The sequence below is a fragment of the Biomphalaria glabrata genome, chromosome 1 (assembly GCF_947242115.1).
Source record: "Biomphalaria glabrata chromosome 1, xgBioGlab47.1, whole genome shotgun sequence".
Classification (NCBI taxonomy): Eukaryota; Metazoa; Mollusca; class Gastropoda; family Planorbidae; genus Biomphalaria; species Biomphalaria glabrata.
The window spans coordinates 33785933-33808849 of NC_074711.1; the positions used below are offsets into that span (position 1 = coordinate 33785933).

Below are 22917 nucleotides of genomic sequence, written 5' to 3' on the forward strand. Positions count from 1 at the left end.
AGGTTGCATAGTAAAGAGCACAAGAGTCAACCTAGTCCAAGTCCACGTCTCTCAGTCAGGAGTGAACTTATCAGACAAAGCTTCAGGATAGAATAAAATGATATCATTAAGTGGGTAGGTAGAACAAAACAATGGAGGGGGTCAGACTGTTATAATGGGTAACCAAGAAAGAGAAGTGAATAGCTGTGCCAGGTTCATATAGCTGAGACGTAGTGTAGTCCAGTGAGAGAGAGGGGGGAGGGAGAGCAATCATGTGCTACTATCAATGTCAACTGTACTAACGCATAGATATACTATGTATATAACGCATGAACCACCTTTAAGTCGTGAATGGGTTTCAAAGACAATTATCGTTCTGTTATAAAAAAAAAAAAAAAAGACCGATTCCTTGTCTAAAACCAGTCGCAGTTTTTTTCTTTTAATTTTTGAGTATTAGCTAAAGGAAAACAAAATAGTTTGAAGGTTTTAGGTAAATGTTCATAACAAAAGTCACGTTCTTATTTGTCAACAGAAATAGTTCGGTTTCTTATCCGTTTCATACTTAGTCTGTTGTTCTATTTATGTTCTGAGTAGAATGCTTCAAAGTAGTCCCCAGATTTCAGACATCATTTGGATTAGCTTCAACTGATTCATATCAGCTTATATAACACTGACATTCTTTTTTTTTCTTTGACCTTTTTACACGTCAGCATTGACCTACTCTGGAAACTCCTGGCTCCTAAAACACAGGATTTAGGTTAAACGTCAGCTACTGTTGTTCTGTTGAAGTCATTTATAATTTCTAAACTGAATACATAATCAACTTTTTCTGTTTGTTTGTGTCTTTGTTTGTTTAGTCTGTGTTTCAATCACTTGCTTTTTTCCTTTTGGGGCGAGGTGGCCGAGGAGTAAACCCCTTGGCTTCAGAACCGAAGGGTCTTGAGTCTGAATATCGTGGAAGTAAAAGCATCAGGTCGTAGTGATGACCACAAGATATACTCATTAACCGGCGGCGATAGAAACAAATCTGTACACATGAATCACAATGTCCGAAACGGGTACCTTTATTTCCATACACGAACCAACCCTAAATGTTAATTTTAAGGTAGCGTTGCTATTCGGAGCCTCAAAATATCGGCCAACGGCATACCATGAAACATTCAAGGGTCCAGGGCTAGACAGGTTTCTGTTCAGTATTGCGACCTGTGACAAGCATTGGGACCCCCTTTTGTTTTGAAGTCGCAGTTGCTATGAGTCTCTGAGCCCTCACCTTCATGCACACACTCTAACGTCTACACCTGTATCTGTTTTTAGAAACGACCTGCCAGTCTGATAAATGACCAACTTGCGTGGACAGCGCTCACGTTTTTTTTTTTTTTTGCCACGTGAAAAAATTTGCTTCTTTTGATAAAGTTTTTATTTTCCCGAAATGCCCCCCCCCCCCCTTTTTGTTTTTCCCCCAAACCAAAAAAAAAATTAAGACTCTAAATGTAATAAATACCTTCGATGATTTCAGCTTCTTGTAAGTCGCGTATACCACATTTTGACATGGACGCAAAAAAATATATATATTTAGTAGTTCTAAAGATGTCTAAAATTACAGATGGCAATGTCTTCAAAAGATATTCATGTATTCTTGACTTCATGTGCAACTTTTTTTTTCTTTTATTCTGCTCTATAAATCTCTCTTTCCCTCTCTCTGTGTCTCTCGCCCCCTCCCCTCTCCCTCTTTCTCTCTGTTCTCTCCCTGTCTATCTCTCCTTCTGTCTCTCTCTCATTCCCTCTGTCTCTCCCCATCTCATGTTCATGTAATCTTTCTTTCTCTTTATCTTTCTCCTATTTCGCCTGACGCACTGCAGCTATGTTTCTCCATAGCTTTCAGTGACTTGGAGCGAGCACTTAGCTGGACACCAGCCACTTGAGGGCCCTGGTCATCAAGGCATTAGATAGACAGGAAGTCTCCAAGTCCACATCCGGTGTATACAAATTTAGCCATATTGATAATTCTAAGGTTCGAGTAACGTTTGACTCGGCGTAAAGTAGCTGACTGACTTATATTGACTCTCTGGTCACTTGTAGCAGGACACAGGTTCATACGTACATGATTACTGGTATTCCTTAGTTTTATATAAACCAATAGATTCATCTTTCAAGTTTTCACGCCGAATGCCGCCCCCAGTCAGATGTCTGCAATGAACTCCATCGCATCCCAGAGCAGAGAAGAAAGGATTAGTTCACACTCGATTGACGACGCTAAGCGTTACTAAATTATTGAGAATAAAACTTAACGAGTTTCTAAACTTTTTAAAAACTATTTAGTTAGTAGAACAAACGGTAACAATAATCTGATGGTATTTGTGGAAGAGCATTGAGAAAAAAATTGTACGCGACCTATTAGCGCCAGCCATTGATGAGTTGAACATTTGAAGATGATTAATAAAAACTAATACAAAGCAAAAAAAAAATAATTAAACAAGCAATATTCTTTCCAACCAGTAAAGCCACAAAGCATTCAGCGTCAAAACGTCCAGCACAAAACTGACGGCGAGAAAACGTCCTGCTTATGAAAAAACAACAGATACAACTCAAACGTCATAGGAACCAGGACGACTGGAACGACCAAATCATCAATCAAGATGGCACCAAATAGGTCACGTTAAATACAAGTCAATGACTCGGCCGAAGTTCCCAGATCTAGTACTAAGTACACCCTTTTTAAAACCAAAAAAAAACAACACTTTACGGTCGAAACTCACAAACTTTCCACATAGTGTTCAACAATAATCTATAAATTAAAGCTTTCTATACACACAAACATACAACAAAAACAATCAATCGCACACACAAATAAACACACATTTGACCGAATGATTTTTAAATGCGGTTACTCTCAGCTTCTAAAGAAATAAAGTCATCAGACGTAAAGTATTTGATCACACTTCACGGCGTAGTAAACCTTAGTTCTCGGTAAAGTGAACCGGGCCCATTAACTGTCTTGACTTGAACTACCATTTAAATTTCATTAGCTTTGGTGCCGAAATGAATGTAAGTCACGCATTAAAATTTCATTTGACTGGCGACGGACCGCCAGGCTTGGAACTCATCCGTGGATTGTGGGTGCGAAGTCGGGATGGGGGAGGCGCCCTGCGCAGCGACGTGAGGTTTACTGTCTTGTTTTATTAGCGTTTAGAAAGAAACCAGTGACACCCCATTAGACATCGCCTAGATAGCCAGTGCCAGTGCTTCCTCATTCAGTGCCATGCAGTCCTGTGCTGGCTGATAGCGTGAGCGAGTCTAGTGCTTCTCCCACGCCGGTGGATCTCCTTTAGAAGCTCATTTACCACATTTGGGTGGTCGGGGGGGGGAGGAGGAGGCTGGTTGGGTGATAATCCACCAGGCACTACTCGCTTACAATAAATACAACAGTTTGTTTTGATAGGCCTACAATATAACCACAGAAAAAAAAAAGCTGGTTTCTTTACACTTGGGACAGTCGGCATCTTTTTGTTTCTCCCCTAGACAGCCGACATTGAGCATGTACTTTTAAAAGATTGAATTCATCACTTCTATTCAAACAGCACTGAAGTGACTGGACCACAACGCAGTGTTGACTTGCCCTTTAAGAAAATCATCAAGGATACTTAAGAACATGTTGACAAACAGAATTAGATGAAAACAATTTTATTTCTCTTAAGCGGCTGAGGAAAGATTTTGTCAAGGGAGAAATGTATGCAGATGTGTGTGAGTGTGGATGTGTAGAATTACCTCTTAATGCATTCGATTTAGAAATAATTATCCCTATTTTCGTAGCATCTACTTTAATATTATTATTTTATGTGACATCATTAGGTCACCTTAACCCATTATGATAATAGTTTTCTGCTTTTAATTAGAAAACATGTTAAGTAAAAAAATATACTTTAAAAACAAGGAAAAAAAAATTAAAAAATACTTTAAAAACAAAAAACTTATCTAAAGCGGAAGAACTCCGTCCTTAAAACTATATATACCAATAATATACAAGTTATTTCCCTAATTCGATATCAAAACAAAATAATTAATTACCAATAATTTATTGACTAATAGAGTATTTTTGTTTATAGATTCATGTGTTGTTGTTTTTTGGCACAATAAATAATTGTTTAAAAGTAACTTTAAAGTATCAACTTGATCGGAGGATGCGTGCCAATAGCATTGAAAAGTATTTAAGGGGACAAAACCCAACAAATTTAGCCATATCTAGGAATACTGAAGTATTAGTTTTCCTTGTTGCTGTTAAACAAAATAATTAATTACCAGTAATTAATTGTCTAGTTGGTAGTTTTTTTTTATTGATTCATGTCTTGACTTATGTCAATGAATAATTGTGCGAAGTTTCAGCTTGATCCGAGAATGGGTGTGGGAGAAATAGCTTGAACACACTTTTTACAGGCGGACAGAAAGTGATAATATAAGCTTTGTAAAAAAATAAAATTTCTCCTGAGTCTTACAGAAGTAAGGTCATCAAATCAATGTGTCTCACACATAGCGAGGTCATCAAATCAATGTGTCTCACACAAGTAAGGTAATCAAATCAATTTATCCAATACAAAGCAAGGTCATCAAATCAATGTGTCTCACACAAGTGAGGTCATCAAATCAATGTGTCTCACACAAGTGAGGTCATCAAATCAATGTGTCTCACACAAGTGAGGTCATCAAATCAATGTGTCTCACACAAGTGAGGTCATCAAATCAATGTGTCTCACACATAGCGAGGTCATTAAATCAATGCGTCTCACACAAGTGAGGTCATCAAATCAATGTCTCACACAAGTGAGGTCATCAAATCAATTTGTCTCACACAAGTGAGGTCATCAAATCAATGCGTCTCACACAAGTGAGGTCATCAAATCAATGTGTCTCACACATAGCGAGGTCATCAAATCAATGCGTCTCACACAAGTGAGGTCATCAAATCAATGTGTCTCACACAAGTGAGGTCATCAAATCAATGTGTCTCACACAAGTGAGGTCATCAAATCAATGTGTCTCACACAAGTGAGGTCATCAAATCAATGTGTCTCACACATAGCGAGGTCATTAAATCAATGCGTCTCACACAAGTGAGGTCATCAAATCAATGTCTCACACAAGTGAGGTCATCAAATCAATTTGTCTCACACAAGTGAGGTCATCAAATCAATGCGTCTCACACAAGTGAGGTCATCAAATCAATGTGTCTCACACATAGCGAGGTCATCAAATCAATGCGTCTCACACAAGTGAGGTCATCAAATCAATGTGTCTCACACAAGTGAGGTCATCAAATCAATGTGTTTCACACATAGCGAGGTCATCAAATCAATGCGTCTCACACAAGTGAGGTCATCAAATCAATGTGTCTCACACAAGTGAGGTCATCAAATCAATGAAGCAGAAGCGGCTCTAAGCAACGAACTGGCCACTGGCTCTTTGTTGGAAATTGATCTCATCATTGCCTACACCAGTGTTTCCCAAACTGTTCCATGATTAGGCGATCCACGAACAACTGGAATAACCAACTACTAGGCCTAAACGTGAATTAATTGCCTGTGGGCGTCCAAAAGCACTACTGGCCCTGGCCAGACGGTTATCAACGTACCATAAAAGCGATGCGTCATTTGATACTACGCTTCCCAGATATGTGAAGTGGTCTACCACTTTAAGGGGGTGTCCATTTTTTGGTGATCTTTGGAGCTGAGTAGGTTTTATTCGGTGACTTCTGGAACATGACTTCTGTTTTCCTGAGGTTTAAAGATAAACTAAAAGAGGCGGCAGAGAATGCAAATTCTTTGACCGCGAACTGGAGATCATGTTCAGTATAAGCAAATACAGATGTGAAGCTAGGTGCATTTATTTATATCCACAGCTTAATTGCTCATAATCACTGAAGCTTCTATATGTAGTGTATTTATGTTGTCCACTTGTCATTATGAGAGATACACAATTAAATAGATCCATTGTTTGTCTAATACATGCCTAACGGCTGTCTGTGTCGGCCCTATTGAAATGGTTGGTAAACACGGACCCGGGTACTCTGTTCTGCCTCAACGTGGCACTCGGTTACTTGAGGGGGTAACTAGGCTAAATGAATGGTAAAACAAAACTCCCGTGGGAGTGTCCAAGGGTACGCGAGAGTGACGGAGTTGAAAGAGAGCTCTCACGACCCTGTCGATAATCCATGCGCCGTTCCTCAAGGGACCGTTACATTAATGGCGAGTTCCCCCATGGTTAGCTTGGTATAACATAGGAAGATGGCGGAGGCTCCCGGTAAACTCGGTCCTTTGGCCATGTCTAGCCCATGCGTCCAGGGGCCATTTATGTCGGAAATAGCAATGCTTTATATAGGCAATGACTTGGGTCTCTTCCAGACAGAACGGTGGTTCAGACAGGTTTGTTTGTTTTTTTTTACTGTTTGACGCTCAAACAGGTTTTTTTTTTCAAACTTTCAAACTCGAAGAGCCTTCGGTTCAGCTTAGACGATCTAACGGTAAACACGGATGTGGCGAGTTGGGGGCGGAGCTAGCTAGGGCACATGACCATTGACCACTGTAGTAGTAATTTGCATACGGCGAATGACTGGACCAGAAAAATGTTTTTTTTTGTTGTTTTTTTTTGACATTCCGATGGATAGAGGTTTAGTTCGCTAGGCGGTGTTGTCGTTTCCTTTATTTTCGTCGCATTTAATTCACTACTTTCTCTCATTTCAAAACTTGGTCCCTGGTGCTGCTGTTCATTTATGTTAAGTCAGTATAGGCAAGTAGGGCGCAATCATCGGCATAGAGAAGCTATGTTACGACAATTTCCTTTGTTTTTGGTATGGGATAGTCGACGTCAAAGATTGAACACATTGCCGTCTGAGCGAAACCTGACGTAGATGATTTCGTGCAATCACTGCCTCATTTGACCCAGCAATACGCCACTGCAAACAGAGTAGGAGCAAATACATCAACCTGCTTCACGCCATTTTCTAAGGGGAAGTGATAAGACAGGTCAACATTGTGTCTAATCTGGCCTTTTGTCCCTCCCGAAGCTGCTTGAGAATATCTATGGGTTTTTTTTAAGTTTGTACTGGAAAAAAATACTAATTTAGAATATGGTTTAGTTATTATATTTTATTAAAAGGAATAGGAAAAAAAACAACATCCAATCTAAAAAAAAAATAATAAGCAGTGTTCTGCTAAATACTCCGAATATGCAAAATGTTCCGCTAAATACTCCGAATGTGCGAAATTTTTTGTTATGGAAAAAACACTGGTCTACACTTGACTTTACTAAGCAGGTGATTAAAGGAATGAGTTCAACTCTTTGTCTCCCATCAAGTTATTTCTGGAAACTTTCTTCAACTGTTGTTTTGTTGTTTTTTCTCACGGCACTTCAAACAATTGTTCATAGAAAATTTGTCAAGATGCCTAACTGCTCAAAGCAATACATTCACTGTACATAAGTATACTCCTGTGAGTAAGAAAAAATGTTTTCTTAAAACTTCAACATAATGATTACATCCACTTTATATGATTGTTTCCTTTCCTGGTTATCTGTTTATCTAGGAACGGAAAATTAAAAAAAAAGGATAAATCACAGACCTATATATTAAATAACTAGGCTGGAAAACGGAAACAAATTCTTATCCGATAATGATCAGATCACAGACCTAGATAGATAGATAGAGAGATAGATAGAGATAGATTGAGATAGATAGATAGATAGATAGATAGATAGATAGATAGATAGATAGAAATAGATAGATAGATAGATAGATAGATAGATAGATAGATAGATAGATAGATAGATAGATAGACAGACAGACAGACAGACAGACAGACAGACAGACAGACAGATAGATAGATAGATAGATAGATAGATAGATAGATAGATAGATAGATAGATAGATAGATAGAGATAGATAGAGTTAGATAGATAGATAGATAGATAGATAGATAGATAGATAGATAGATAGATAGATAGATAGATAGATAGATAGATAGATAGATAGATAGATAGATAGATAGATAGTTAGATAGATAGATAGATAGATAGACAGGCAGGCAGGCAGGCAGGCAGGCAGGCAGGCAGACAGACAGACAGACAGACAGACAGACAGACAGACAGACAGATAGATAGATAGATAGATAGATAGATAGATAGATAGATAGATAGATAGATAGATAGATAGATAGATAGATAGATAGATAGAGAGAGAGATAGAGAGATAGATAGAGATAGATAGAGATAGATTGAGATAGATATAGATAGATAGATAGATAGATAGATAGATAGATAGATAGATAGATAGATAGATAGATAGATAGATAGATAGATAGATAGATAGATAGATAGATAGATAGATAGATAGATAGATAGACAGACAGATAGAAAGATAGACAGATAGACAGACAGACAGATAGATAGATTGTTCCGAACGTAACTCTTTTTCAAGCAGTACGGGAAATCGCTCTTTTATCTTTAAAAAAGTAATGATCTTTAGTTTTCAAAGTTTAGAAATAATGCAATGTCATTTTGCGGATTTTATATAGAATAGCCTATTAATCACAAAACTATATATTCACGCAAATATATATGTCAGTTTTCATTGAGAAAATGTTTCGAAAATCCTAGATCGAAAAAATTCAAGTCTAGATTTTAATCCTCTTATATACATTTAATTAGATTGATGACCTAGATCTTTCTAGCTTATGTATCTAAAAATGGCAAAATAATAAATATGAAACGAGAGTGCTTTTAGAGCTAAACATTAAAATGTGTCTTACATAGGTTAGAGTTGAAAAAAAAACAACTGAACCTCTTATAACTACTCTACGAAACAACGCCTTGTTTCAGCTTTTTTTTGAATGTTAATCACGATCGATCAATCGCGGATAAGAATTCATTTCCGGTTTCCAGTCTAGATAGAATATATGAGTCTATGATCAAGACATTTGTGTGTAGTGTTAGAGATGTCTATGTCCTGTTTAGGTAGAATATAGGTCTGTTTTATAAATCTTTATTAAAATAAATTTATATTTGAGAAAACTTGTTTCTAAAATTAAATATGTCACTCATTCAAAGACACACTATTAAATGAAAGCTGTTTTCTCCCATGTCCCCGGCTAAAAGAAATGAAAGTTGCGTAAATCCTTTCCCCCCCCCCAATGAAAGCCGTTTTCTCCCATTTCCCCCCACCCTAATGGTAATTATAGTGAACCTAAAGATGTATCTATCTTGAATCTTTACAACCCACCAGATACACTTTAACCAGCAGCAATGACAAGCCTTCCTTTTCTTCCGTACAAAAAGTAAAATGAAACTAAATGTAATGTCTTATATATCGTAACGTAAGTAAAGACTTTGCAGCCAGACCTGCTCTGTTAGCCAGATACACATACACGTTTCATTCTTCTCATAACCGCTTTGAGAGTGGCTCGCGGAAGAGTGCGGAATCCCTTGTGGGACCGCGAGAGAGAAGTCATTGTCCCATTCTTGAATATAGCGCCTCGAAGCTCACAAAGTCGACATAGAGTTGAGAAATAATGGGGAGGGGAGGTGCCACAAGAAAAACATGAATGTGTTGTCAACGACGGTGAGGTAGTATAGGAGACATCTTGATCTCGCATGAAATCTCGCTAACAACTAGATCTAGTAGAATTGACCCACCATGTGTCACGAGAGGGACCGGCTCTTGCAATGATGTCATTTAAATGTTGACCACGTGATTTCTACAAGGGATTTAATTGATACACAGTATATCTGCATAAACATACACGCCAGGAGCAGACTTGTCATTTGGGCTTATGGGGTACCGGTTATGAAAATATGAGGAAAGATATGAATGGATGACCATCAGCATGCAATTTGTGGTCCAGGTTGTATGCTCATGCCAGTGCCGATTTTGACAAAAGCAGGCCGCCGCTAATATACACACACATACAAATAAACAAAATAGTAACATACCCTACTAACATCACACAAAAACACGCATTCCATCCAAGTGTAATCCAAAACAAAAGTAATGCTAATACGAACTCAATGGCGAAATGTATTTCTTACAAGGAAATAGTCACTGTATGCACGCTTGATGTGAGACTTGACAAAAACACCTTAAAACTATTTCATTATTCTTTGTTTTTCACCGCTACTTCGTATTACACCATTAGTGTTTTACCTTCATTCCTTGTTTTAGCCACCCAGAACAAAGTTCGAAGCGACGCCACTGTAGACCACTACAAGCAAATATAAACATCCGCGCTCAACGATAGCATCTCAGCATCTCCCAAACCTCCTGTATGACTACAAAGTGCCTATTGTGACTTCAAAGACCTACTGACTGCCATACGTTCAGACGAAATGGGCTGGGGGGGGGGGGGGGAAGCATATGCTTCAATCTGCAGGTCAACAAGATGACCACATATGATAAAGCCCCATGGCGACTTTTGTCTCACCAGAACTCCGATTATCTTTTGTATTTTTTATGGCGTTATGATGAAAACAGACAAGATACACGAGTCCTGTTGCTACGCAATAAAGGGAAGATAAACGCTCATGGCTTCAACGACTCTTTGATGAGGGCGGAAAAATAATTTCGTAGTATTATCATCTGCACCATTCTCTCTTCCTTTTCTCAACCTGCAGTCATCCCCTGCCCCCCCCCCTTTTTATTCACCTATTTCCAACCTCCTCCCCCAACCCCCCCCCCCCCCCCAAAAAAAATATTTAAAAGCAAAAACTTTTTGAATGAGATTTTTACATTCAACTTTTTTATCCAACTAGACAGAACATTCAAGGGGAAAAAGGAAATGTGTGAAAAACAAAATAAAGAGAGGTTAGAAGAAAAGGAAATCATGAAAGAGACAAATAAAAGAGAAAGGGTAAAAGAGAGCAAGCGGGAAAGAAAGAGAAAAAAGAGAGTAGGAGAAAAAAGAAAAAAAAGAGATAACAGTGGCCAAGAGGTGGGGGAGGGAATACTTGCTTCTTATGAGATCCTATTCATTTCCGTTTCCGCTGGACACAAGATACAACCAGAGATAGAAAGAAGGCCAACTGGAGTGTTCAACCATGTCGAGAAAGAGGGCACACGTCAAATGAAACCTGTGCATAAATCTCATTGACATGCGTGCCAGGAACCAGTTCTAGTGGCGACCCAATCGTATTCTCGCTCCGCCCACGAACCGCTCGAGATGGGGTTTTTTTTTCGGCCTTTTAAAAAAAAAAACCACTCTCCACGAGGTGAACCATTTTCTGCCCCCATCGGTTCAACCTAAGGCACGCGAGTTACGACTCGCGCCTACGTCTATAAATACATCGCTACGACACAGGACTCACACCAGGAGAACAAACATTTGAAGTCAAGATATAACGCGATTCTTGAGATACTCGCGACTATAGGAAGCCGGCATGCTTGAGGATAAGCTAAGGTTGTTTGTGGATTAGTAAACTAATCTAATGTCTTGATAGATTTCCCTGAATATATTCAGATCACAACCGATTTCAGACATTGTAATTAAATAACAGTGGACGCTTACATTTTCTACGGACGTTTTCAAAAACTGGTTTAAAACGTCTCAAATCTAACAACGGCAAAGAATTAATATCTTTATTAAAACGTGAAACGTGATAGCCCTATGGAAGGGGTCAGAATGGCGCTCAACACAACGGATTACTTTAATGTCTCCACATATTTCAATACCACGATTGCCCCAGTTCCGGCTAGGGCCGTCATGCCCCCTGAGTACCTCAACAGGATCCAGTACACGTGCGAGCACGTGCTGACGCCCATTGTCTGCAGCCTGGGCATATGCGGCAATGCCCTCAGTCTATGTGTGCTGACCAGAAGGGAGATGGCCGCAGCCACCACTTGCTTTCTCACTGCCCTCGCGGTCTCCGACCTGCTACTCCTGATGCTTCAGGTGCCCGCTTTCTTTGGCAACAACGCTGGCGTTGCCTCCAGTTATTCCTTCAGGCTGTTCACCAGGTTCTACTCTGTCATCAGGTAAGTTGACCCTCTGGATGCAAATTGTTGCCTGTCTCTAGAGACAAACACCATAACAGAACGCGTGTAAATATTCGTCTAGACCAGTGTCTCACAAACGTTTGACCTAAGTGTACCGCTTTTATAATTTTTTAATGCTGAGTACCCCTCCCCCCTCACTTTAATGTATAAACAGAACATAATAAATGGGTATTTAAAAAATCAGTATAGTTAATGAACTGTAACGCGTACCCTGTCACCAACGTCTTCCCTTTGAGAAACACTGGTCTAGGCTCAGAATGTCCTTATCCATACAATATGGAAATATGAAGCAAGAGGGAGGGGGGGGGGTAACTTATCTAGGAAATGTTGTAAGGGAAATAACCTAGAAAAACAAGTGTACACATTAATGTACAGCACCATGTTATTATACGGAACAGCGATATTCAGACATGAGTTTGAATTTTGAGTTTAGGCACATCGGCACAATTTAGGCCATGTCGTGCCCGTAATCCTTTATGGAATAAATGTATTGACATAAGTCCCAAAGAACATAACTTTGAAAATGTCAATCAGTTCCCCAATCCTATCTTACGTATGCATCATTATGTTTCGTCTTATCAGCTAGAATGTATTTCTTTCAACAGAACTACATGAGAGAATACAACACTCATTAAAATGTTGATCTTGATATTATTTTATCATGTATAAAAACGCTTTTCTTTTTGTTTTTGAATAGTGAATAATTAGTGCAGAATAATGTACCATATGTTCTTCTATGCATGCAAACGTTCGGAGCATCCTATAGCTGACATTCTTCAATATGAGAGAAACACTGGTTTGACAGTGTAAACAATTCCAGCAATGCCCTATTCTACTTTCTTCGTCGAAAAGAACTCCTTTAAAGTTGAAAAGAACTAGAGACAATTAGCCCACACTTTTCAAGTCAGTTGGACATGGTTATAGATCCCATGACTTTTGAGTTCCAGTTCTCTTGAATGATGACTGGAACTTAAAGTAGTGATCCCCCCCCCCCTGCCGCTCGGTCACCGGGCATCTGTTGGTAAAACATACGTGGTCTTGGTGCATGTCACCCTCACAGATTCACTTCCGATAATCTTTGCTTAGCAGATTTGAACATTATTCTTATTTCACGTAGTGTAATTTGAAAATAACCAACATCATAGAGCATATTTTAATCCGCCAACTAGTATTTGGAAATGTTTTTGTTTTCTCTGAAATATCAACAAAGGTTAACATTCTAAACTATGTTATAAAGATGATTTGAGCGGGTGTGGAGGAGGTCAAGTTGGAAGACTGGTCGAGTTGTAAGATTGGGCCAGTTCCAATCCAGGAGGGGCTGATGATTGCTAGGAGAGGGAGGTAATGACGTTTGTCTAATACACGACTACAATGTGGACTAAACGTTAGTTGGTCGTTGAATCGACCACATTACACCCTCATAAAACTACTGACCACAGGTAATGAAGATCAGTGAGTTTAAAACTAACTGACCACAGATTACTACGCTTATTCCTCTACCCCTGAAGTCACTGCTTAAGATCTTTCTGATTGGGCCTGCCGAAATGAGGCACGAGCTCGACTCATTTCACGACTGACTCTCTCGTTTCGTTTCCTTGACATTGTTCATCCTTAGTGTACTACTCCACAATAACTGCCCTCGTCCGCTTCACGAGAACGTCCCTAGATACAATTGGATTTTTTGTTTAAGAAGTCAACATTTAAATCCTTTATCTCCGTAACTCTCTGTGGCGGATGAGCTGATCACAGAGTGGAAGAGTGTCTGTTATTGAAAAACAAGTGCTGACACTTTAAGACTGGAGAGAAACAATCTGTGAGTTGTCCTTTGTAAAAGGCTTCACAAGAAACTCATTTGACGAATGTTGACTCATAGTTCCAGTGATTGAAACTCATTAGACGAATGTTGACTCATAATTCCAGTGATTGAAACTCATTAGACGAATGTTGACTCATAATTCCATTGATTGAAACTCATTAGACGAATGTTGACTTATAGTTCCAGTGATTGAAAAATAAAAAAGAAAAAAAAAAGCCAAGTGAAAAAGTGAAGGGAAATGAAACAGGAAGCGAGCGTGTTGCTATTTTGTTTGAAACGGACGATCTATTTTCTGGCGAAATTCTTTCCATTTTCCGCTTTGACGTGAGCATATCCGCAAACTAACAAACGTTTCGACCTTAAATCAACATTGGTAGTATCCTAGTCAGCCGAAGCCAGGTCCGCTCACACGTGCGTTAAGCCTGATTGTCAAGATAGGCATATAATGTTTCCCTCATGGCTTAGACTAACTTCAAGTTGCTCTATACCAGTAAACTATCCTAGGTATTAAAAACTTAAAATGAAACAAAAAAAAGTACGTTAAAGCTTCTAGGGAGATCAATTCATGGAGGGTAGACAACCCCAGCAGTTAATCTTAAGATTATTTTTTTGTTTGGTTTCTTCTCAACAAAGTTCGGTAACAAGTAGTGCTCATGGCGTGTTTAGAGACGGCCCTAAGTACTCAGGGGTTAAAGTTAAGAAGTGAATTACAAGATGTGTGCCTCGGTTTAAATATGTTCTTCATTTCACGTGCTAAATATAATCCCTTATCCGCAAGTTATTTAGAAAACTCATGATATTTACTTTTTTTTTTACTTTATTAAAAAAATATACCCTTTTTTTTTTAACTTTTTAACGGCTTACATTTTTTTTCTAGTAAGTATCCCAGTTCCAGTGTCTCTGCTTCTGGTTTATGTTCTGTTCCATACGAGTACGAGATAATGTTATTGTGAAAAGATTGCTAGTGATAACATTCACGTGCTTCAATTCCGAAATCTCATGGGAGATATCAAGGGGAAATAAATACATAAATCTTGGTTGCTTTTTTTTACACGGCGGCGAATCCCAGGAGGGTCGACAGAAATCTGGAAAGTAACATTATGGAAACCATTTTATTTTTATTTATTTAAAATGGCGTCATTTTTTAAATGTTGTATTTGAGAATACAAAACAAATAAATAATGACCGAAATGTGTTTCTAGTTTAAAGTTCCATATCCTAGTTTAAAAGACTTTTGTTTAAGATTTTCTGTTTCCACTCCATACAGATACGTCATGAACAATGTATTCATCACTTGCACAGGATGGTTGACCGTCGCAGTGACCACAGAAAGATTTATCTCCCTTCGCTTCATGTTTCACCCCAGGTTGGTCTGCACCATCCAGAAGGCCAGGCTGGTCATCATCGCCATATTCCTGCTGTCCTTCACTTTCCACTTCAGCAAGTTCTTTGAGTACGTGCCCAACCCGGACCTCAACTCCACAAAGGTCCTGCTGTCCACTTACCTGGTCCACACGCCCTCCTACGACATGTACGTTCACATCGCCAACATCGCGCTGGCGGCAATCATCCCGGTTTTCTTGCTGGTCGTGGCCAACGCCTTCCTCATCTACTTCCTGGCCACTCACCGCAGGCGGATGCTGCGCCACAAAGCCACGGCCTCCTCCAACATGACCTCCGTGGACATGCTTCATGTCAGCGCCATCGTCGTGGCCACTGTGCTGGTATTCATCATGTGCCATTCCGTGGGAGTTTTCTTGGCGCTGACCATCGCTTCCAAAGGCCGGCACTGGGTGTTCGAGATACCGGCCTTTAAGAGCCTCAACTACATCAACACCTTCCTGGTCATGGTCAACTCCAGCGTCAATTTCATCCTCTACTGCGCCATCAGCCGCAAGTTCCGCAAGACGCTCATCAGCATTTTTCAAAGGCGCCTGGGTCGTAAAGACACCTGGACCACGGCCATGCCGCTGAGTGAGAACAGTACCGCCACGGTGGGAACCAATCTCAGAATCACCAACAATAACGGCAAAGTGTACAGCTCCTCGTCCAAGTCCGTCACATCCAATGGCTCTACCCACAGTGGACACAGCGCAACACGTGCAGACGTTTAACAAACTAATCTGTTTCCTACTAGATCCAAAAGTTTAAGCACGAGCTGCTATCAGAGCGATTAGACAGTTTTCTGCATTGTCACTAGAAGACAAAGAAATGTTTTGTCTAGTAAATGTAATTTGTTTCAAAACATAACAGGATGCACAAACTAAAGGACAGACACAAGCGGCTGGTATGTGACGTTGGGGTTCATGTTTCGTAATTCAGTAACTTATATCTTAGTGCTAGTGTTGTTTCCATGGAAACGGTGCCAAGCGTCAGAAATACAGACATTATCAAGAATGATTTGTGGAGCAATACGTTTGCAAGGTCTTCTATAGCCTGTACTTACCATGTCATATCTGTTATAGTTCTTGCATGAAGGAATGGCGGATGTTCCGTATATAAGGATACAAGAAATTGTACAAGCAACAAGATGGTTAATAATTAAACTCTTTTTGTTGTTAAAGGGCGTGTGTCACATCTCCGTTAATCAACAGAGGCCTTGCGCATTACGGTGTGCCTTGTTTGATTTCATATTTCCAAGCTAAATGAATAGTTTTGCGCTTGTTTGCAAAGTAGAGGACACGCATTAAAAGATAAAAAAGATTAAAAATAGAACGCAAAACCATTTACCGGTATTTCATTAAATTACATCACACACGATTACAACATATTTTAAAAGAGTATATATGTGGTAAATACAGTTCAAAAACAGGCAATATCAGATTCTTATTTAGTAAATCGTTTGTGGAAAACAAAATTTGCATCCAAAGAAACTGTAAAATCTTCATACCACAGCACGCGAACATGTAGTTTTAAAATTGAATGAAAAGCCAGTAGCTCCCCTTTAAAAAACAAAAAAAAAATCACGTAAGAATTTAGAACGTTTAAGTTCATCTTTTAGTCTACACGTAAGTGTAAGTCAATACACGCATTACACTTTTATAATAGTGTCCATTACACATTATTTACAATGTAGTTAATCTTCGGGGGAAAAAAAAGTTAAGAAAGTTAAATTAATAAAAGTTCAGTCGCAATATAATCTGTTACTTCCCCTGCATTATGTGATTTTTCAAACACTATTGTCTAGGCTGACATTATAGTTACAGAAATGATTAACTCTAATTATTGTACTTAATGTTACAATACTACAGTGGTGTAGAATCAAATGAATTGGATGGTTGCTGAATGTCTTTTTCTATATCAACTGTATATCTTCCCATTGGTGTTTCAATTGTGCCTTCTACTGGCTGTGATTGCAAATAATAGTAGTTCCATTATTACACCCTAACACAACCAGTACACATGTATAGTGTAATGTAAATACACTGTTGTCTAAGCCTTCTTACTGCTATATCTGTGTTCTAATGTCATGCCTGTCTAACAAACAGCCTACCAATGTAGGAATTACATTCAAAGCCATTCTACCACTATAAGCCATTCTACCAATGTAAGCTTACATTCACGACATTCTACCAAATATAAGCTTACATTCAAAGCCATTCTACCAATATAAGCCATTCTACCAATAAAAGCCATTCTACCCAACCAATATCATGGTCGATAAAAGTCTACATCAAAAGCACTCAACGATTGTAAGCCCACACCAACTATTTACTTTATCTATGTAAGCTTACACCACAATCACCTACTCAGTAGAAACCTTTTTATATAAGCTTTTGAAATGTATTAGTTATCAAACAAAATGAAGTCAGGGGTAGCTTTACAAAATTTGATGGGGGATAGGGAGGGGGGGGATACAGATGATGGGGAGTGATGGGGAGTGATGGGGAGTGAACAGATTGAACTGCCAGGGCTTTTCATCCAAGACATTAACTGATTGTTTAGAATATGCAAATGTAAATATATATTTAGAGAGAATTCACTGTAAGCACAATATGTATTAATATTTATCATCAAGTAAATATAGTGTCCATGTTTTGGTCTTTAAACCTTAGAGCTCTGCTGGTTCCAGAGATTGGGTTGAAATCAAAGTTTGGCAATAAGCATGTTTTCTCAATGGTTTTTGTACAGGCAATATTATTTATGAAATATGCAGCATTTAAGTAAGTTTGTTACTGGATTGTATTGTCATGTTTGGTTTGTACATGTCATGTTTGGTTTGTACATGTCATGTTTGGTTTGTACATGTCAGGAAAGAGAAACTTATGTCAGAAAATCTTATTACAAAAAAAAAAAAAAAGAAGACAAAATAAAAAAGGAAATACAAAATGTTGTTGTTTTGTTTTTTGTTTTTGTTGCTTTTATTTTGTTATCTAGTTTTGCTGTGAAGGCGGAGATCACTAAGTAGAACTTTGGGGGATAGAGAATTTTACTTGCTTTTTGAGGATATCTCAGCCTCCATCTAAATGAGACATATATTTTAAGATTTGAGGTGGCTAAGTGGCAATATTTTTTTTGGCATGGAGAAATTCACCACATAAGATTTAAAAAGATATTTTAATTATAATTTATGTTCCAGCATGAATGCCCTCAGTAATGATGTATAACAATAATAATCTAATATTAAAAAGTTACACACTTAATTCATAGAACATTATATCCAATGTTAAAAAAAAAAGATGCCCACAATATTGAAAATATCCAGAGCAAAGACACAGAAACAATCAATAAGAATCTATAAGAAACTCATTTCTGTACTATTACACTTACCTGTAAGCTGACTTCTGAAGCCTTTGATATTCTAAGATCATTTCGTGTCTTATCCAACTCTGATCTAAGTTGTGCAGCAGCAGTTTTCAAGTTTTCTAACTGACCAGATGCTGACCCAAGGCCCTCTTCACTATCTTTAACAAGTTTCTCCAGTCTTGTCACCTGGTCAAGTTATGAATGTTTCAAGTTAAAAGTTTTGTGTTAACAAAAAAAAAAAATACAGTATAAGTTCTTAATCTATGTTCCTAAGGGTTGTAAAAGTAATGCAAGTCAAGTTTCCCTTTAATAGCTGGTGAATTAGAGTATGCCAATTTTCAAAGTCAATAGGATCAGATAGTATTATCTGACTACCTATGATAATTTTCCTAGCATATATTAGGTATCTTACAAGGATTTGAATATTCATTGAATCTAAGGCAATCTTTTTTGGTGAACTTAAAGGAGGAATGTGCATTAGGAAATGCTAGAAAGATCAATTCATATGCCCTTTCGCCCTCAGAGGCATATAGGAAAGCAGTTGGTGTCAGACTCAATGGCATGGAGGAATGCAGATGGTATCATATGGCTTCTGAAAGAGACAACTGGAGAGCTCTCATGAAGGTCGCAGGGCACACGTTTGAGAATCAAAGAAAATACTTTGTAAAAGACAAGGGCAGATGATAAAAAATAAATATACCCCAGTGTACTATGGCTTGGTCTACATTAGATGTTGCAAAATATGCAGGTTGCAACTGCATGGTTAGTGGGCACATATCCTTAATCTTTGGAATTGAAGACAATGTCTTATTATTAGACTAGTGAAACACTCTTTTTGTTGTTATTTAGATGTGCATGCTGGTAAGCCAGCAGTAGTGTTACCACATATTTAGTGGCACTAAAGACAAGGGAAAAGGTACAGTCACACATAGAGATGTATCTTGGTGTTCAAACATAAGAATACCATTTACAATATTCAAAGAATGACTTTTAAGCAAGCTAACAATATACAGTGTTTGATGTTGTTTTTTTTTAACTTTCAAATTATTAAATAATAAGGCCTTTGTCAGGAGGGTTTTGTCCCCGGGCTCATCTAGGGGATGATGTGCTTCGCCGGGCTCCCCACCTGAACAGTGTTTATTAACTTTATGCCGGGGTTGTAATTTAGCCTTGCCTCATCTGCCTGGGCACCCCTAACAGTCTAGCAATCAAGTTATGCAATGAATATCCCGGAACGAATAAACCAAATATTAACGTATACCAATGAATAACAATATTTGCATATAACAACAAAGGTTTAATGGGTTAATGATATGATGAGGCATACATTACGAATAAATATCAATAGCATTTACAAGGCAATTACAAATTACATTTAAAGGAACTATAGCACACCTTAATCTCAGTGCCATAGTCGATCAGGGCTCACAACGCCCCACCCCAATGCCACGGACAATAGTCAAATACCAAGCCTACAACTTAGACTGACTCCAGCAGAGTCCCAAGCCTGCGTCCCTAGATAAGAAAAATACACACTCCATTCTCACGATTATAAGAGAAACGATTTTACATCTACGACATTTAGAAGATAGTAAAATAAACTAACTTACCCAATACTGGGGAAGAAAACCCATAAAAGAAACTCACAGGAGATCTAGCCTCATCACACAACAGAAGCAAAACAAGTAAGCAAAAATGACATCAACAAAAGCGCGTTCCTAGAAACCAAAACTCACAATCTCTTATGGTACACAAAGGAACACACCAAAAGAAGATGCGCATGACAGCCTTTTAAAGGCAATTTTGAATACAATACAATCATATTTGTAAATTGTTTTAACTTATTTAATTATTTTTTATTTTTTTTTAGACAAAACAAATATAGCTACATCAAACAAAATTAGATACTTTAGCAGGCTAAAAATGTTTATTGAAAGCACAAACCTCCTGTTCTGCTGATGTCAACTTTGAACCAAGATCAGCTTTCAATCTATCAAGCTCTTTTTGAAGATTGTCTTTGTCATGTACAACACGTTGTAATTCTGTCTGGTGTTGCTCTTTTAGTTTCTGTACCAAGAATTAGTTGTTGGTTGTTATTTTTTTAACAAACGTTTAAGAAATAGTGACCATCACTACTATAACATAATTATTAGCAAAAGAGAAAAAACAAGAGAAGGTAAAGTTATGTACTTGTGTAAGTAAAATGGATTGAAATGTATTGCATAGAATCAGCATGCTTCTATCAACATAAACTAATAAACAATGTCGAATGAAAAAGTTTGAAATTTAAAGAAATAGTATTCTTCATGTGAAATATAATGTACGATCCAAAAAAATAATAATAACTTGCCAATGCTGTTTACTAATGTTATGACATGATTAGGATTTAGTTATTTGTTTCGGGAATAAGGGGAAAGTTTTACTTAGCGACAAGTGACGTGACAGATCTTTAAAAAACAAGAACGTTATATTGCTAAGAAAACAAGAACGCTCTAAGTGACGCTACAAAGAAGACGCTTCGTGAAGCACAGTACAATAGATATACGGATTTACGGACATAGCTGACATCGGACGATTCCCTTCTTGATTATTAAATATATTTGTAGAACAACATCAGCGTCGACTACATATTTTGATTGTTTCAGCCTTTTGAATTCAGTGTTACTTCCAGTCAGACGTAGATCTACACTAGTTATATTTCAAAGAATCAACACAGAGCGCCTTAACACTAATGAGTTGAATAAAGTAAAAAATTGTAAAAAGATTATATTTATATATTTCACTCTACATAAATCAAAAAGTTAAATTAATGTCCTTTCCATAATGTTAATTTGCAACTAAGTTTTTTTTAGTTTTAGCTTCTGAATAAACAAACAAAATAAGGGAAGTTAAATTATGTTATCTACAAAATTTTTTAATAATAAAATTATTTCCCTTAGAGACAAAATTTTTTTGTATTGGATTCCTGCCAATAAGGTTGTCAGAAACTATGTCATTGTTCTGGTTATTTTTAAATTTTAATTCTTACATTTTCTTTCATAAGCAACTCTTCAGCTGCTGTTTTTTTCTGTCCCTCTAGTGCAACTGTGTGTTTGGCAAAGGTATCTTCCACCCTCCTGTTGAAGTCCTTCGTCAAAGCATTTTCTTGCCTTACGAGCTCATCTCTTAAAGACTGAATCTGTTTGTCTGACCATTGTTTTAGTGTTTCTTTTTCTACTGTCATGTCCTCTAAAGCCTAAAAAATGAGACAATAGATTATTCTTAATACTGTTCTCAAATATTTATAAAAAGGCAATTTTTACATTAAGAAATTAAACTAACAATTTTGTTTTCACATACAAAAAGGAAAATGCATGGAGATCATGATCATCAATGCCACATATGCAGCCGGCTTTTCAAAGCAAGGATTGGACTTTACAGTCATCTTCGACTTCATAGGTATGAAAAATGTGCTTATCTTCGATCTTGAAGTAGGAGTTATAAATAGAGAGAGAAAAAATAATGCAGAATTAATTTTAGTGCATTAAAATGATTCCCTAACCTGACGAAGGTTCTTTAACTGACTGTTTTGTTCCAGAGAGAGTGACTGGGCATGAGACTGCAAAGATGATCTTTCGGCATCAAGTCTTGTGAGTCGTTCTTTTAACTTCTCTAGTTCTTCTTGCAAGGCTTTGATTATATCTTCTTTCTGTAGCTTATGTGCTTCAAGTTCCCCTAAGATTGCTAAGTAAAAGAATAAAAGCATTCAGAATTTTGTTTTTAAAGTCTTTACCACTGAAAAGTTTGTTTTCTTAGCAATATAACGTGTGTTGAATTACTGGATGTTGATGTAACATTCTTTAAAAAAATGAAAAAGAACAACACCAAGATGATAGACATGTTGATTAAAATAACACGTGTATTGATGGAGACTTACTTGATTTTTTCAAAAGTTCGTCAGCAAGATTAGAACAATGCTGTTTAGACCCTGCCAGTTCAGTTTCAATATTTTGTAAACTAGATGACTTTTGCTTTAGATCTTGTTTCAATTCTTGTATCTTCATGTCATAAAGTAGATAGAAATATATTGTATGTAAAATTCTACAGTTTTGTTTATAGAAATTTTATATTAGAAAGTGTTTCATTAACAAATGTTTGTACAAGAAGCAAATATATATATAAATAGTGGTTCCAAAGTTTTGATGTTTCAAAGTGCCAATTTTGCTATCAGACTTATCCAAAATACCTAGCTATTAATTTTAAAATAGTTCTTTATTAATAACTGAAACTTTTCAAGAGCCCCCCAAAAAAAAAGATGCACAGGTGCACAATAAAAATGAAAGTTTGAACAGAGTTACAATTTAAGTAT

The 22917-nt window shown here is 37.6% G+C and overlaps 2 protein-coding genes across 6 annotated transcripts in view; one reads left to right on the forward strand and one right to left on the reverse strand.

Moving 5' to 3' along the window:
* Positions 1 to 22917, reverse strand: part of LOC106062496 (protein FAM184A-like) — a 121255-nt gene that overhangs the window by 92732 nt on the left and 5606 nt on the right. For all 4 annotated transcript variants that reach the window (XM_056033496.1, XM_056033484.1, XM_056033490.1 and 1 more), the window contains exons 4-8: positions 22486 to 22606; positions 22111 to 22292; positions 21598 to 21804; positions 20514 to 20636; positions 18594 to 18755 (exon numbers count right to left, since the gene is read on the reverse strand). In XM_056033496.1, coding sequence (XP_055889471.1) covers positions 18594 to 18755; positions 20514 to 20636; positions 21598 to 21804; positions 22111 to 22292; positions 22486 to 22606 — 795 coding nt within the window. The remainder of the gene's footprint in view (positions 1 to 18593; positions 18756 to 20513; positions 20637 to 21597; positions 21805 to 22110; positions 22293 to 22485; positions 22607 to 22917) is intronic.
* LOC106071142 (G-protein coupled receptor daf-37-like) lies at positions 11199 to 18152 on the forward strand. 2 transcript variants are annotated; one of them, XM_056033522.1, is made up of 2 exons: positions 11199 to 11986; positions 15067 to 18152. In XM_056033522.1, exons 1-2 carry the CDS (start codon positions 11619 to 11621, stop codon positions 15935 to 15937), a joined length of 1239 nt encoding a protein of 412 aa, XP_055889497.1. In that variant the 5' UTR covers positions 11199 to 11618; the 3' UTR covers positions 15938 to 18152. The 2 variants fall into 2 exon arrangements, with proteins under 2 accessions (XP_055889497.1, XP_013086631.2); XM_013231177.2 differs by having other exon boundaries at positions 11210 to 11986; positions 15091 to 18152.